The sequence below is a fragment of the Arxiozyma heterogenica genome (genome assembly GCF_036370985.1).
Source record: "Arxiozyma heterogenica strain weizmannii chromosome Unknown scaffold_9, whole genome shotgun sequence".
Classification (NCBI taxonomy): Eukaryota; Fungi; Ascomycota; class Saccharomycetes; order Saccharomycetales; family Saccharomycetaceae; genus Arxiozyma; species Arxiozyma heterogenica.
In genome coordinates, this window is record NW_027042662.1 from 166,387 (window position 1) to 182,590 (window position 16,204).

The window sequence follows — 16,204 nt, forward strand, 5'->3', positions numbered from 1 at the left end:
ACAAAAAGAAATCAGAAGATTATTAATGTATAACACTACAGAAACAGTTACAGAATTGAATAATTTTATTCATTCAATCAATTCTATATCCTACTGGAAGTTATCCCTAACTTTTATCCTTATTGTGTTAATATGGGATCAAGTCTCTTACATAGAAAAGAAAGGTACCATTGCAGGCCCCCGTTTTAAATGGTATCCAATCATCGGTCCATTTTTAGAATCTTTAGATCCAAAATTTGAAGAATATAAAGCTAAATGGGATAGTGGTGAATTATCATGTGTTTCAATCTTCCACAAATTCGTTGTTATCTCTTCTCAACGTGATTTATCAAGAAAAATTTTCCAAGCAAGCAATTATGTTAAGCCATGTGTCGTTGATGTCGCAAAAAAGATTTTAAGACCACAGAATTGGGTCTTTTTAGATGGTAAAGCACACACAGATTATAGAAAATCCTTAAATGGTTTGTTCACTAAGACTGCCTTATCCAAATATCTACCTTCTTTGGAAATTGTTATGGATAAATATATGGAAAAATTTATTCAAATGTCAAAGGACAACAACTATGAACCACAAGTGTTTTTCCATGAAATGAGAGAAATCCTTTGTGCTATCTCCCTAAGAGCGTTCTGTGGTAATTATATCACTGAAGACCAAACAAGAAAGATTGCTGATGATTATTATCTAGTTACTGCCGCTTTGGAATTAGTCAATTTCCCAATCATCATCCCATACACAAAAACATGGTACGGTAAACGTACTGCTGATATGGCCATGAAAATCTTTGAACAATGTGCTCAAATGGCCAAGGACCATATCGCTAAGGGTGGTAAGCCAATCTGTGTCATGGATGCCTGGTGTGAGTTAATGGCAAAGGGTGATTCTTCCATTCATCGTGAATTCTCTAATAAGGAAATCTCTGAAGCTATCTTCACCATGTTGTTCGCTTCTCAAGATGCATCCTCCTCTTTGGCCTGTTGGTTATTCCAAATTGTTGCTGATAGGCCAGATGTCCTTGAAAAGGTTCGTGAAGAACAATTAAGAGTCCGTGATGGTGATCCAACAAAGAGAGTCAATTTAGAAATGATTGAAAAGATGACTTACACAAACATGGTTATTAAGGAGACTTTACGTTACAGACCACCAGTCTTGATGGTTCCATACGTCGTTAAGAAGAAATTCCAAGTTACTCCAACCTACACTGCTCCAAAGGGTGCCATGTTGATTCCAACTTTATATCCTGCTTTACATGACCCAGAAGTTTATGATGATCCAGATGAATTTATCCCAGAAAGATGGGTGGAGGGTTCCAAGGCCTCTGAAGCAAAGAAAAACTGGTTGGTTTTCGGTTGTGGTCCACATGTTTGTTTAGGTAGAACTTATGTTATGATCACATTTGCTGCATTGCTAGGTAAATTCGCTTTATACACCGACTTTAAACATAAAGTAACTCCATTAAGTGAAAAGATTAAAGTGTTTGCCACTATTTTCCCAAAGGATGACTTATTAATGACTTTCAAGAGAAGAGATCCATTGACTGGTGAAGTCAAGGAATAATTGCATTATTTTATTAACTTGTTTTTTGTTTTGTTTTATTTTATTTATATATTTATTATTGTTCTCGTTGTCTGTTCTTATTCTTATTTTATTCAAATAATAATTTATTTATACACAAATTAAAGAAATGAATATACATATACATATATTATGTTTTGTGCATTAATTTTTATTATTGGTAGTATTTTTTATATTGTTCATAAAGGAATTAGGTGATTGATGATTTTAGATATTACTTATGCATGTATCTAGCACTTTTGTCCAATAAAGCGTTATTCATTCAAACACACACACACGCATATGTATATATATATATATCGATGCTTCCATATATTAGTGTTCGGTCCACAACTGCTCAAATGTTTTTAATCAAATTTGATCTTCTTTCCTGAGAATTTTGTATTCTTTAATTTTTCTTCAGCTAATTTCTTAGCAACCCAAGAAGGATGATCTTCAATCTTCTTATTTTTTTTATCTTCTGGTTCTTCTTTTGATTTATTAGATTGATCTAGATTTGATCTAGAGCCCCTTTCCCCTAATTTAATGAAATTTGCATTATTCTTATCATATTCAGCTTGCTTCGCAGCTCTTTTGGCTACACGAGCTTCGTATTCATGTTGTTTTTGTTCACGAGCCTTTTTTTGTTTCATTAATTCTTTTTGTATATGATTAGCCCTTTTACCATATTTTTGTTCCCAGATCTTACGACGTGCTCTTTGACCACGTCTATTTTTTCTCTTGATTTTGTTCGATGCTTGTTCTTTGGCAACTTTATCTTCTTCAAAGTCTGATTCTGAATCATCACCACTATAATAACCTGTCATTAATTCAGGTAGTTTTATTTTCTTCTTGGCAGGTTGTTCCTTCTCATCTTCACTTTCTTCATCTATATCGTAATCATTTTCCTCTTGACTTGGTTCTTCATCTGTCACTTCATTATAATTGACATTAGGATCCAAAATACCTTCACTTTCATTTTCATTATCTGAATCGGCCACTAAACCCTCGTACTGTCTCAACATCTCATCCTCATCGATATCTATAAACTCTTTTTCACCGTTTTGCAATTCTTCCCCTTCTCCCCCTTCATCCTCATTTTCTAATTGTTGCTTTTCGTCTTTCTTTGTATTTTCACTATCCAAGTTTGCCTTTGATTGTTGTTCAATTTTAATACTTTTAATATTTTTGTCTTTATTAATATTTAAAAATACGTCCATACCATTCTCAAAAACTTTCAAAATGCTTTGTGATTTTTTTTCATTCATTAACAATCCAACAATTTTAGCACCGTCTTTGATTTTCAATACTATTTCATTCCATATCCTACTTGGATTCAAATCATCGTTCTTATTGTTGTAAATTGTTAAATACTTGTGGTTTTGAAACCATACAGGCACATTCTCCAAATCATTGGTTTGTTTATTACCTACAATCTTGGAAATTGAAACCTTAATCAATTTAGATACAGCAATATAATTGACGAATTGTTCTAAAGATTTACACTGAACTAATACATGATCTTTTATCTCCAGTTGATTCAATTTTTTAAGTAATGAATTTTTTAAATTTTTTTCTACTGTGAAGATTTTACCATTAAAGATGATCAATCTTAGTTTGTTAAATTCTTCTGTGATATCTGGTAATGTGATTGAGTTCAAAAGTTTCTGTACTCTTTGTGATGTTTTTTTACCTTTTGCACTATAAAGTTTTCTAGTTTGATTCAATCTTGGCTTAAAAGAATCCAGTGTATTATTTAAATAATGATATTGATATTCAAGATTATCTAGTTTAAACAATAGGTTGTCTTTAGGCATTGTGCAATGAGTAGTGTTGTGTAGTGTAGTATTACTGGCAGGTATGGAATGGGACTAGTAATGTTTGTTGGCTACTATAACTCTTTTTCGATCTTAGGTGACTGTAATATAAATATTTAAATTGTCTCATCTCATCCCAAGCATCAAAATATCAAAATTTTCCATTTTTTTAGGCTTCTCGAAGGATAAGTGAAAAAAATAAAGAAAAAAAGAAACTGCAAGAAAAAGATTATACGTAGTGGTGTTGGGCTTACTATATCAATAAGGCTATCAGTTTGCTTCGGGAAAGAATAAAGCAAAAAGGAAACAAGGTTCATAGTATTCCAAGATCATTATGACAAGAAGAAATAGATACTGTAATGTTGATGAATACATTACTACTAACAAGAATAATAGTAAGAATCAGACTGACGTGCAAATCGTTTCAATTTTTTAAGCTAATCTTCATGATAAAATGATTTTTATTCAGAAGATCTCTGAAAAGACAGTAGATATAGCTCAAGAAATTGTCATCACTTTTCTTACAAAAATAAAAAGAAGGAAATTAGAAATACAATTAGAGAAATAATAATGTCCATATCACAAGATCATTCACTTTTAAATGTTTCCATATTCTTGTTTCTTGTCTTCCTCCCTTTTCCCTTTAATAATCCTTTGTTTTTACTCTTTGAAATCTCAGTACCACGCCCTGTCACAGGCAGATTATCATCAACGTCGCCAAGTTAAACATACTGGGACACAGTTGACCGTCGTGAAAATTGTGGAAATCATCATAAACACGATTTCAAATAAAACAAAAGAAAATAAAAACAGCAAAATAATAGGAATAAAAGTTATATAGACAATCTGTCCCATAAAATTCATATTCCTCACAGATACGTTTGTTGATACGAAGGGAAGAGAAGATTGGTACTTCATTCCATAGTTAGCTTTCACTAAAGTTAAATTATGGAAATCTAAACATGTAGAAAAAAAAAACAAAACGAAATGAAAAAAGCATCAGACAGTATTTCTCATATCACTCATTAAAAAGTTAACACTTTTCTTAGACATATGCTTGTCTTTTGATTTGAGTAAATTGTTTCATCTTATGCAAAATAGGAAATAGTAAAAATAGTAAAAAATGTGAGTGTGATAAACACATACATTGTTAGATATTGTCAGAAATGCATGAATGGTAAATTTTAAAAAATATTGTCTTCAGTTATATAACATATCAGACTCGTCATCTAAAAAGAAATATCATCACATCAATATCGCACACATTGAACTAAAATGAAAAATACACATACCACATTATGATAGGAAATACATCTAAAAAAAGAGAGAAGAAACAACAATAAGATAGTAATTAATAGAAAGAATCAGTTGCGTAGGTTTTCTAGGCCTACTAATAGCAGTGTCACTCATTTAATAAGAAAAAATTGTATTAAAGTCGGTGCCCAGTGCTGTGACTCGTCATTTTCAATTAATTATGCTACATTTCTTCATCCTTTTTTTATTGATCAGATATCATAATTTTCATATAGTATTTAACAAAAATCATAGGAAATAAACAATAAAAACAAACACTTTTACACAGAAAACTCTTCCAATCTAAAACTATTTCATAGTTTTTTTCCTTTTTGTGTATCTGCTCTATATTTCAAAACGAAATAATGCAGTGTTATGTTACTTATCAACTCCAAAACAATTTGAATCAGAAATGGTGCAAAAACTTATCAACATATAGTCGTTCAGCCAGTAATTCCAGCTATAATTGTTTTTGTAAAATTCATCATATCAAAATTCTTGAAAACATATTATATACAATTGATAAGTTATATAGCACGAAACGAGCAGACCAAAGGAAAATAGCAATTTTCACAGTCATAAGAATGAAAAAATATTCGTATATATATGTGCATGTGTGCATAGGTGTTTATGAGAACCGATGAATGACTCAATATGTAAACATCATACTACTCAAACATTGGATGAAGTTATTGAATTACACCTGTAATTCGTGATCATGAAAAAAAGAGGTAAGAGTATGATAATATAACTTCCATATCCTCAGGTATAATCAATTTTCTAATCACAAGGGATTCAGAAACTCTAGTTTGTAAAAAAATTTGATTTGGTCATCAAAGGAAATGAAAATAGAGATCATCAATAACTTCATTCAATACCTGATCTTCTGACATTACATATATTATAAAGTTGCACATTTTTGCTTGCTGGTATATCTTATTAAGTCAATTTTTTGGAATGATTATGCCGGAAAGTATGCGTCGTGGACAGACGCATTAAGAAGAATTCAATGCTTTTAGTGCTGGTAATTTTTGTGTATTTATATCAAGAGAAAGTGGATAAGTCGAAGGGATGAATAGAACGTAATTGAAATGAACGAAAGAAAAAATTTTTCCTATGTTAGTCATTCAATACGAAAGAAAACTTTTGCCTTTGATGTTTCCTCCAGAGAAATGAAAAAAAATTAATTAGGGTTAAAAAATAAAGATGTCTGGGTGTTATGTGCCTGCTTTTTGTGAAAGTTGACTTTTTCTCTGTGTTCGAACCCTGAAAGTTGCTAATTTCTTTTTTCAAAATATTTTATTTCAATTTAGTGTGATGAGATCGATTCATTATTATGATTCACTTTTGAAGTTTGAAATATTATTTATCTGTTATGGGCATATGGACAGTTTATGTCACTTTTAGATTCATTATACATTAAAATGTGTCACTTGTTTGTTCTTTCTAACCACTAGTGCACATTGGTTCATATTACACCTAACTATATTGGTGCTGTTAATATTTTTACCTCGATAAAAGCTAAAAAGATAACTGATGACCAAACTTAGAATTCCTGAGGGTACCACTATTATAGATGCTGATGAATATGAAGAACTTCAAAGGCAAAAATTTGTTGTACATCAACAGCAGAAGCAACGAAATGTGGACTTTGAGGGGATAAAAATACCATTTCCTGTATTCATGCAACTCATGATTATGGTAGCTACTCTACACGCAAGTTATACTGTGTATGGTAAGGAACCCTTCCAAATGGTTTGGAAATTGCTAATATTTATTGGTGCCCAGGTTGTTAGAAGATTCACTAATAATCAGAAACATATCATTGAATCTCATAACAAAATGCATAATAATAATATCAACTCTGACACCAATGTTAAGAATAAAAATAAAATTAAAAATAAGCATAATAGCAAAGAACAAAATGATACAGTATCAACAGCTTCCACAAATATGGTAGATACGGATTCCATTAATATAAAATATCCTTTTGAAACTGTTTATGTGTTTTTTTTACCGTTCATGATGTCATTGTTATTTTTCCCTTCTTTAGTTAATATAAATTTGGTTTTGATGTTGAACATATTTGATGGATCTTTATTTACCAAATTTATAATTCAATTATTCTTTTTAATGTTTACTAGCTATGAAGAAATAGTATTGTTTAGAAATTTTATTGGTGTTATTTTAAATATTATAGTGAATTATATCTTAATCCATATCAGTGAATTGAAAAGTTTGGATATAGTAGATTGCAATCTATTTAGTATTCTTTTAACCGATGTATTATTTTTAGCAAAACATCAACAATTAGTTCATTCTGAGAATATTAATTTGCCATATAATGTGATCTGGGGTGCTTTAGTAGCATTTATAGTATCTGTAGGGATCAATTATATGTTATCAATACCTCTACAAAGTGTAAAAAATAAAACTATCAGATCGTTAGTTTTATTTGTTGCTTTCATATCAATTTTCCCATCCTTTCTTAACTGGTTTGTTGATGTTGAGGCAAATAGACAAGATATTCCTGTAAGATGGTTATTCAATTATATATTGGAATCAAAGATACGTCAAAGAATCTTAATTACATGGTTACTATTTATAGTTATATTAATTCCTAATATTTTGATTCTCAAATCAAATTTTTCTTTAAATACATCAAGAAAATTATGGCATTATTTAATCTTAATATTAATTATCCAGCCTTTTAACTGGGATCCAACTTTTGTTAAAATTTCTTTAGCAGGTACAATAGTCCTGTTTCTATCAGTGGAATATTTAAGATACTTGAAGTTGGAACCATTAGGTAAAATCTTAGATGAAAAATTAAGATCATTTGCTGATTTCAGAGATGAAAGAGGTCCAATTATTATCTCATATATTTATTTGATTATCGGTATTGCGACACCATTATTGATTTCTGATTCACCTGTCGGACTAATTAGTCTTGGTGTAGGTGATTCTACTGCTTCTATCATTGGTAAGAGATATGGTAAATTTCGTTGGCCAGATTCAGATAAGACTATTGAGGGTACTTTTGCATTCATATTAACCACTTTTGTTACAGGATATATTTGTAAACAATATTTGGGTTATTTTGAGTATTTAACTGTGGGAAATTGGTTATTAGTTTGTACACTATCTGGTGTGCTTGAAGGCAACAGTATTTTAAATGACAATATATTAATTCCAGCATTTATGATGATTTGTGAAAAATTATTTTCCTTCTAAAAGTATGATGAACTTTTCTTTTTTTGATTTTCAATTTCGAATAAACTTGTAAGTATATATGTGTGTATTGTTAGTTTACTTTTATTACAGTTATTTGAATCTACGTAATATTATAAAGGATGAAAATAATATGAAAAAAATCATAATAAAAAACAAATAAAACAATGATAAGGTTACAAGTTAAAAAGAGAAAACAAAGTCAAAATAAAAATATCACTTATATATACTTGGTAGTTTAATCTTTTATTTTTTGCTATGTTTCTTCTTAGATTTTGTTTTTTTAGTATCTTTACCCTTAGCTTCATCACCTTCAATGAAATTTAATAATTCATCAACAGATTTGTCGGCTAATTCTGGATTTGGCGTATCTTTCTTTTTGGAATGAGATTTCTTGTGCGAGATAAGACCTGAAGCTTGCTTTTGATCTTGCTGCATTTGTTTTTGTTGTAGCATATCCTTCATTAAAGTGCTTAAACCATTAATCCATTGTTTGGAAGTAGCTGTGGTGGTATGGTTGCTACCTAGTTCATTGAAGAAGACATCTTTTGCATATGTGATATGTTCTAAAGCTGCACGGTGATCTTTCATGGTAGCATACAAGTTACCAATTTGAGATTGAACATAACCATAAGCCAAACATTCTTTACCATCTAATTTAACAATAAAGTCAGAAAGAATATTTAATGATTGTAAAGCTAACTTAATATCTTCAATACCTAATGAGATTTGTTCTAATTGACGAATAATGCTAGATGCTGTAGGATGGTGTAAGTGGGTCAACTTTAATGCTTCTAATGTCTGGATGATTCTATTCGAAATAAGAGTGCTGTTGTATGGACTTTCGTTAGCTAATTCTAACAAGGCTAAGTTAAATAAGGCTCTAATCATTTCAAAAGAATCAATACCACATGTTCTTTCATAAATGGTACAAGCTTTACGACAGAATGCAACAGCTTCATCAATTAGATTCAATTTGCTGTAAACAGTAGCCATGCTCATATACTTTTCAGCAACCTCAGGATGAACAACACCAAGCACGTCTTCTAAAATGGCGATAGATTGAGCCATAAAGGTTAACCCTTCAGTTTCTTTATTTTCAGACAGTAAAACACTACCCTGGGTCCAGTAGTCTTCACTAGCAATAGAAAAAGAGTGAAGGGTCTTAACGCGTGGAATGATAGATAGATCATCTTTGGAGAAAGTAGTTGTGGGGGTAACCAATTTTTGCTTCAATTTTTTGTCTAGAGAAGCTTTATATCCCTCAAAATCGTTCTTGGTAAAAAAGTAATTTTTATTAATCCACTGAATACCGAATCTGTAGGAGATTGTCCTCATTAGCAAGTACTTGTTCTTTAGCAAAGCAGTAAGATTTTCAAAAGATAAATCATAACGGAAACGTAAGAAAACTTCCTTTTGGATGGATTTTAATAAATCATCACGATTTAATGATGCAAAAGAGTAATTCTTTAATGAGTAGAATTTGTCAACTTCTTCAGCAATTGGATTTTCGTTGTAATCATAGCCAAGTAATAAATTAAAAACGTAGGCAACTAATGATGAGACAACAGGATATGGCAATTCTTTAGCATATTGTCTTAAAATGTGCTTAGTTGCACGAGACACCATTTCAATTTCAGAGATCTTAATTAACGGAATTAACTCATCGTAATTAATAATAATGGCAGGTTCATTAGTTGGGTGTTTAATCTCGTCATCATTTAATTTCAAGTCTTCAAGTAATTCCTTTGGAACTTCTTTACCCTCTTGAACGTATTTGTTAATTTCTTGTTGTCTTTCCTTGATCATATTTTCAATTTTGATCAAGTAAGAGGCTTCCCAATCCTCATATTCCTTATTAGCAATAATTACATCCTTTAATCTTTGAGTATGTTCAACTATTTGTTTGTCTAATTTAGCCTTAGCTAATGTTGCAATCTTACCTATATAACGGATATTGATACCATTTTTGTGTAAAGTATCTATCAAATGTTCACCATTGTATGGAGGAGAAGAATTACTATTGACAAAATCATCAACAACATTAGGAATAACAGTATCGTTTAGGTACTTGGAGATGTTGTCAACCGTAGTGTCTCTAACACCGTCAATTTGATAGGCATCTGGATTGTAGGCAAATTTGGATTCTTCGTAAGCAGTGTTAGAATCTAACCCTTCAGTCTTATCAACTTGTTCAATCCACCATTTTTGAATTAGTTCAGGACGTAATAATGTTTGTCTATGAGGATAACGTTTTTTAGCATCTTCGACACCATCAAAGTGTTGTTTAACAAAATTTATATCCAATGGATAAGTATTTGCCAAATCTAAAATGTAATTTCTCTTATCTAAGCCAGTAATACCCTTTGAAAAAGAAGAGAAGACCACACTATTTTCATTATCCTTTTTCAAATGGAACGATTTTGTGAATTCTTTCTTTAATAACTTATCGAATTTTTCGTTCTTGATGATGGTCTTAGTTTCTTCATCAAAACCGTAATTAATTGTAATGTCACTTTCTAAATCCTTCATGGTTTCTTCACCGGTCTCTTCATCCTTAACAATTTCTGTACCAACAGTATTTAAAAGACCTGGTACTGGTGTTTGAGCTAAGATCCTTTTGCCAGCAATATCAACAATAGTAGTCAATAGATATCTAATTTCCTTTAATCCAATCCTGTTTAAAGCAGATAAAGTTAAAAGATCTTGGTTAGCAGCAACTCTTGCAGCCTCATCACCACCTTTACCTTCATAAGTACCACTAACATCAGTGACAAAAGAATAGAAAATGTTATCTTTCAAGAAAATTTGTTCAACCTCTGGTGCATCAGGATTCATTGGCAAAAGATTTTTTTGGAAGATAGACATGGCACCTTTAGTGGCACTAACAGAGAAATCTTGAATCAACTTGGCAGATAGTCTTTCACTGTCCATTCTTGCAGCTAAAGTGTCGACTGAAAGATCTTTGACAGCTTGGAACTCATCATTAAAGTTTCTTTCAGATGATAAGTTTGAATCAATAGAGTCACTTTGTAAGCGGAAATAATCGCCAGCAGATGGGAAGTTTGTGGAATTGACTAACCATGGCTTGTGTAAGAAAGTAGTTAATGGTTTCACATAAGTAACAGATTCTAATGCACCAATTTTATTTTCCATAATTTCAACATGGGAGACAAATTTCTTCGAATGAGTAGCAATTAAGTTGAATAAGTTGTAGAATACTCTGTTGTTCAACTGAGGATTGTCTTCAAATATTTTATGGGATGGGTCAAATTTGGTATTTGTAGATTTATTAATGTAGAAACCAGAAGGAGTGGCAGTAATGTGGAAATTTTCACCTTCTAATGTAACAATTTGTAAATATAGTAAATGACCCTTAGATTTGTAAAATTCTGGAACAGGATTATATTGAGAAAGACTAATAGAGCGGACACATGGAGATATCACATTAGCTTGAGTAGTTTGTAAATCCTTGACAGAGGATTTTTCTAAGGAAGAGAATATTTCAAGAATATTCTTTTTGGTCTTTTCTTTTTCCTCAGCAGATATTTCAAAAACGTTTTTGTTTGGTTCGTCATTTTTAGTTTCCTTTTCTTTATCCTCACTGTCAACTGTCTCTGTTTTTTTGGATTTTTTAACATTTTTCTTTTCCTTAATTGGATCTAATGGTAAGAATGGAAATTTAGTAGCATTGGATGTTGCAAATTCAACTAAATTATCTTCAGTCTCAGAGGTAAAGCCGATGAAATCACGTAATACAACCACGTGTTTTAAGGCTTCTCTGGTAGTGTATGGCTTCAATCCAATAGATAAATCCAAATTGTCAACGTTATCTGGAACAATAGTATTCAATGGAGCATCTTCAGATAAGACTTGACCTCCAGCTTTCAAATCGAGATTAGTCAAATATTTGGTTTCGTTAGCAATACCCAAAACTTCTAAAATTGTTTGGACTTTGGTCTCTCTATTGAAGAGGAAAGAAAGTTTATCCTTCACAGTAGTAGGTTTTTTATTTTTACTGTGAGAAGAAGAAGTGATAGTAATATCAGCAGGTAATTTAATAGTAATTTTGACGTTGCTGTTTGCTGTTGTAGTAGTATTTGATGACATGACGTTAAGTTATAAGTTTAGAAATATGTGCAAATAGAAGAGGAGTAAAATAAATTATCAGGGGTTGGAATTATGCTATAATAGAAAATGTATTTACAAGTTAATATTATTCAGTAATTTCCACGTGACCCTTCTAAAGAATAAAAATAGTAATATTCCACTCTATTCTATTGACTATTTAGGTGTTGGTGTATGTATATTTATTTTTTTTTGTTCTTAATGAAAAATTCCAAATTGTAACTGCAGGCGCACCATATAGATGCAATTGAAATCTATTAGGTGTTTAAAGAGACTGATATGCTTTATTGTTGTTCATTTCATTATTTCTCCAAAATTGGTTTCGGTGGATGTTCATTGGTAAACAAACAGAGCAAATCGATGAAAATAAAATAAAAAAAAATATCAATCAGGATTGTTGTGACTTTTTCTCTGCAGAATTTCCAGATATGGAAATTTTTTTAGTCAGATTCAAAAAAAAAAATTAACACGCAAAAGCAGGTTTTACTCAAAATTAGTTATAAAGGATAGAATACGAAAGCCAAGTCATTGGGTTTAGATGATATATTATCTTTATGTAGTAGGAATTAAAACGTGGATGAGGACTTTGTAGATAGGGCTTACACTAAGCAAGATATATGTATACCATACATTATAAGTTGACTGATCAGAAAACATTACTATGGATATATTTCGTTTCAAAATCAGTATTTAATTTAAATATGTTTTATTGAGAAAATACTTTTCTTAATTTGGGTGGATAACACTATATTCTGTATCAATTAATTAAACTAAAGGTTATTCAAAAGTTTCTATTTGAACTGATAACTTGTGTACTGAAATCTGATATTGTATTGAAATAACAAAAAAAAAAAAATGAATCGTTACCTGTAAAAATAATGAATGAGGAACTACTATTTCATAATGCTGGAAATATTTTTAAATGTTTGTATAAGATGTATACTTAAACAAAAAAAAATTAGTGATTATGGAGACTGGTGGATTATTTTTCCTACATAGTAGTATATCGCATTATTTTTAAATGTTTAAAAAATATCTTTCATTTTTGTATCTGTTGGTTAAGTATAAAAAAGGAATATAATCCTATTTATATTTCTTTTACAAGTTTTCATAGTTTTTTATTAGTTAATGCTTTCTTTCTAATTACCCTGGTTTTTCTAAAGATATATTTTTAAAGGATTGTAAAATAATAAGAAGTCTGAAAATGTATTTTCTTTCAGATTTAACAGAATAAATAGTTAAATATGTCTCTTTATTTTTTTATGAAATCCTTATTGTATAAGGAGATTTCTGAGAGTATAAAATATATTCATGAACTCTACGTATTAAAAATATAAAAAAAGTATATTGTTTTTATACATAAGAATTTGTAGCTCAATTTATTGTATATCATGAAAGAATATCTTTATTGCATGTAACAACAACTATTCTGCTATAATATGTTTATGTTGAGGATTAGCACCTGTGGTCATTGGGTATATATTAAATGTTCTCAATATTATATTAGATAGATATAGTATACAAAATTATAATTAAGTTTTTTGGTTTTTTTATTTATATATAATATACAAAGATGATTATAAAAGATGAACAAGGGAGGAAACATGATAAAAAAATGTTGGCTTTATATATTGTCATATATGGCCCATCTGGTCTACGTACAGCACCAAATTGTTGATTAGGTTTGTTTACATCCTCTGATAAGCAAACAGTACATTCTCCACATTTTGCTTATCAATTAATGTTTATTAAAATATAATTGGTCTGTCTATTTATTCTAGAACGTTCGATTTCAGCAGTTTAATATAAAGAAAAGTCAAGAAATGCAGCAATAACTTAATGATAGCTACGGTTACTAAAGATGTAAAACTGTTCCAAATTTTGTCTTTATTGATCATTTTCTTCCAACTGTAAATATAAAATATTCATAAGATAGAATTTGTGTGGCTTCCAATTGTTTGTATTTACTTTTTTAAGAATTTTTTTTCCTACAAGCCTGTTGTATAATAAAAAGGTTATTTCCACCAAGATTACATAGGATTCCGAGTAAATCTAGAATTATCTATTGTTTTAATAAATCAAATATGTATTACTAATGATCATAATAATTGTGCCGTTTATCAGCAGTGCACCTAAATTAATGTAATAAATTTTAGGGTTTGAATCAGTCAGATCATTAATGTACTAATCTGAATAATCGATAGAGCTCCAGAAAACACATAAAAGGACAACGTTTTCTGGAGATAAGAGATTATTTTCCATAACCGTTTCTTGTAAATAATTTATATATTATATATAAGCATAAATAGAACAACAAGCAAGTAGCAAGTCAAGCAACTTCGAATAAATATTGTTGTAATTTGGAGCCTTCTGCATCCATGGTAATGGTAGACATCATTAAGTTATAGATGCTTATTTTATTTTTGTATTAAATACATGTACATATTTATTATATAGTGTATTCAGTATACATTCTTTTATTTACTTTAAGTTTTCTTTTAAAGTTTTTCATTTCTTTTCAAATCTTCGAAAAACATATTTAGTGACAAATAAAATGTTTTCCTGATATTATGGTACATCCGTACACCACATAATATACAGAAAAACTAATTAAAAATAATTCTTATGAAAATGACAGTAATAAACTCTCATTTTCCAACAAATATATTAGCTCAATATAAGCCGCTCAATATATAAGACCGTTATTGTAATTATATCATCGACTACAGTTGATTACTGTCTCGATTATTTGAATAACTATTAATATTATTTGCGCTTCCCTAGAATACACAAAGAATCTCATCATCTAATATTACATCAGGTCGATGATTTGTTATCCGATGTAGTGTAACGGCTATCACATCACGCTTTCACCGTGGAGACCGGGGTTCGACTCCCCGCATCGGAGTCTTTTTCGCATTTTTGGTAACATATGAAATCCGGATGTCACTATAAACGATTTTGTGGACGCCTTGGTCGACGACGATGCTATTGTTTTTCTTGTTTATATTGTTTATATAACTATGTTTATCTGTATATCTGTATATATTAATTTATTATGTATGTAGAGTATAGTCTATATGTCATATATAGACAACAAATCAAGCGATATCTATCTATTTTAGCGTCTAGAAGAATATATCTCTCGTAATCGGATTTTCATCTATTACATTTTTTGTAATAACCCTGAGGTTATGTGTTTCTGATAACAGCAATTCTTGTTGAAATCTCAATAATATTTCACTTGGATAGATATAAGATATAGATTCTTTCTATATCTTTAGATGTAATATTCCTATATATCTATATATCTATATCCTTAATCTAAGATAACCTAATAGTATACACTTATATACTATATATCTAAATCTATGTAATCCTTGGTTTCTTGTTCGTTCTCGTTCGTTGTTATTCGTTGTTGTTCTTCTTGGTTGCTCTCTTGTACTTATGTTGGTTACTCCTGTTTTTATCTATGTTTGTAAAATTCACAAAAAGGAAAGTTTAGAAAAATATCGTCAACCCTCATTTTTTCTAAATAAACCCTAAACAGTAATATCAGGGACATTACATTTTTTATGTATTATGTAATCGATAAAGTTTTACTACGGGAGAACACTAAAATTGTCACAGATGAAACTCCTAATACGAGAGATGTACTCTTCTGAACACTGAAATAGATAAATATTCCTTAATTGGTTCTCTATATATGATATATAAACTATACTCTACACAAGGAGTAACTAACACACACAGATATACAGATACTTATACTTATCTAAGCAAGAAAAACAAAAACGTTATCGTCAACTAATAAGTTTACAAGATCGTATATGATGGCATGAGGATTTTATATGTCACATTTACTCTGTATCCTTACTTAATACCAAAGCTCAACTCTATACTATTATTACTAAGTAACTAAACATAATATTTGTATTGTTATTGTTATTAAAGCTTATGGCGTTAATAATAAATGTAATTATTTTGTCTTTCTCTCCTCTTGTATTTTTCTGTATAATTCTTCAATTAAATGAACATTGTCTTTAATATATTGGATGTAAAAAAATTTCTTGATATACTAGGATTATTTAGTAAACACACCTAACATGAAGTAGAAATATTCATAGTTGGATGGTCTTGAGATTTTGTTTTCTTAAGAATTATTCATTAAGGCACTTCGTCA

At 30.0% G+C, this 16,204-nt stretch overlaps 4 protein-coding genes and 1 non-coding gene across 5 annotated transcripts; 3 read left to right on the forward strand and 2 right to left on the reverse strand.

Moving 5' to 3' along the window:
• Positions 1 to 25: 25 nt before the first annotated feature.
• On the forward strand, positions 26 to 1,555 carry ERG5 (C-22 sterol desaturase; the record flags this gene model as incomplete). The annotated part of the gene is made up of 1 exon (XM_064861566.1): positions 26 to 1,555. The coding sequence occupies one exon, from the start codon at positions 26 to 28 to the stop codon at positions 1,553 to 1,555; it is 1,530 nt and encodes a 509-aa protein (XP_064716521.1).
• Positions 1,556 to 1,920: 365 nt separating this feature from the next.
• BUD22 (Bud22p) lies at positions 1,921 to 3,369 on the reverse strand (the record flags this gene model as incomplete). Its single annotated transcript, XM_064861567.1, has 1 exon — positions 1,921 to 3,369. One exon carries the CDS (start codon positions 3,367 to 3,369, stop codon positions 1,921 to 1,923), a length of 1,449 nt encoding a protein of 482 aa, XP_064716522.1.
• Positions 3,370 to 6,198: 2,829 nt separating this feature from the next.
• SEC59 (dolichol kinase) lies at positions 6,199 to 7,896 on the forward strand (the record flags this gene model as incomplete). The annotated part of the gene is made up of 1 exon (XM_064861568.1): positions 6,199 to 7,896. The coding sequence occupies one exon, from the start codon at positions 6,199 to 6,201 to the stop codon at positions 7,894 to 7,896; it is 1,698 nt and encodes a 565-aa protein (XP_064716523.1).
• A 243-nt stretch (positions 7,897 to 8,139) lies between these two features.
• On the reverse strand, positions 8,140 to 12,003 carry CLU1 (translation initiation factor 3 subunit CLU1; the record flags this gene model as incomplete). Its single annotated transcript, XM_064861569.1, has 1 exon — positions 8,140 to 12,003. One exon carries the CDS (start codon positions 12,001 to 12,003, stop codon positions 8,140 to 8,142), a length of 3,864 nt encoding a protein of 1,287 aa, XP_064716524.1.
• Positions 12,004 to 14,857: 2,854 nt separating this feature from the next.
• PWA37_005112 lies at positions 14,858 to 14,929 on the forward strand. The gene has a single exon. It is a non-coding gene; the product is annotated as a tRNA-Glu (tRNA).
• The last annotated feature ends 1,275 nt before the right edge of the window (positions 14,930 to 16,204 follow it).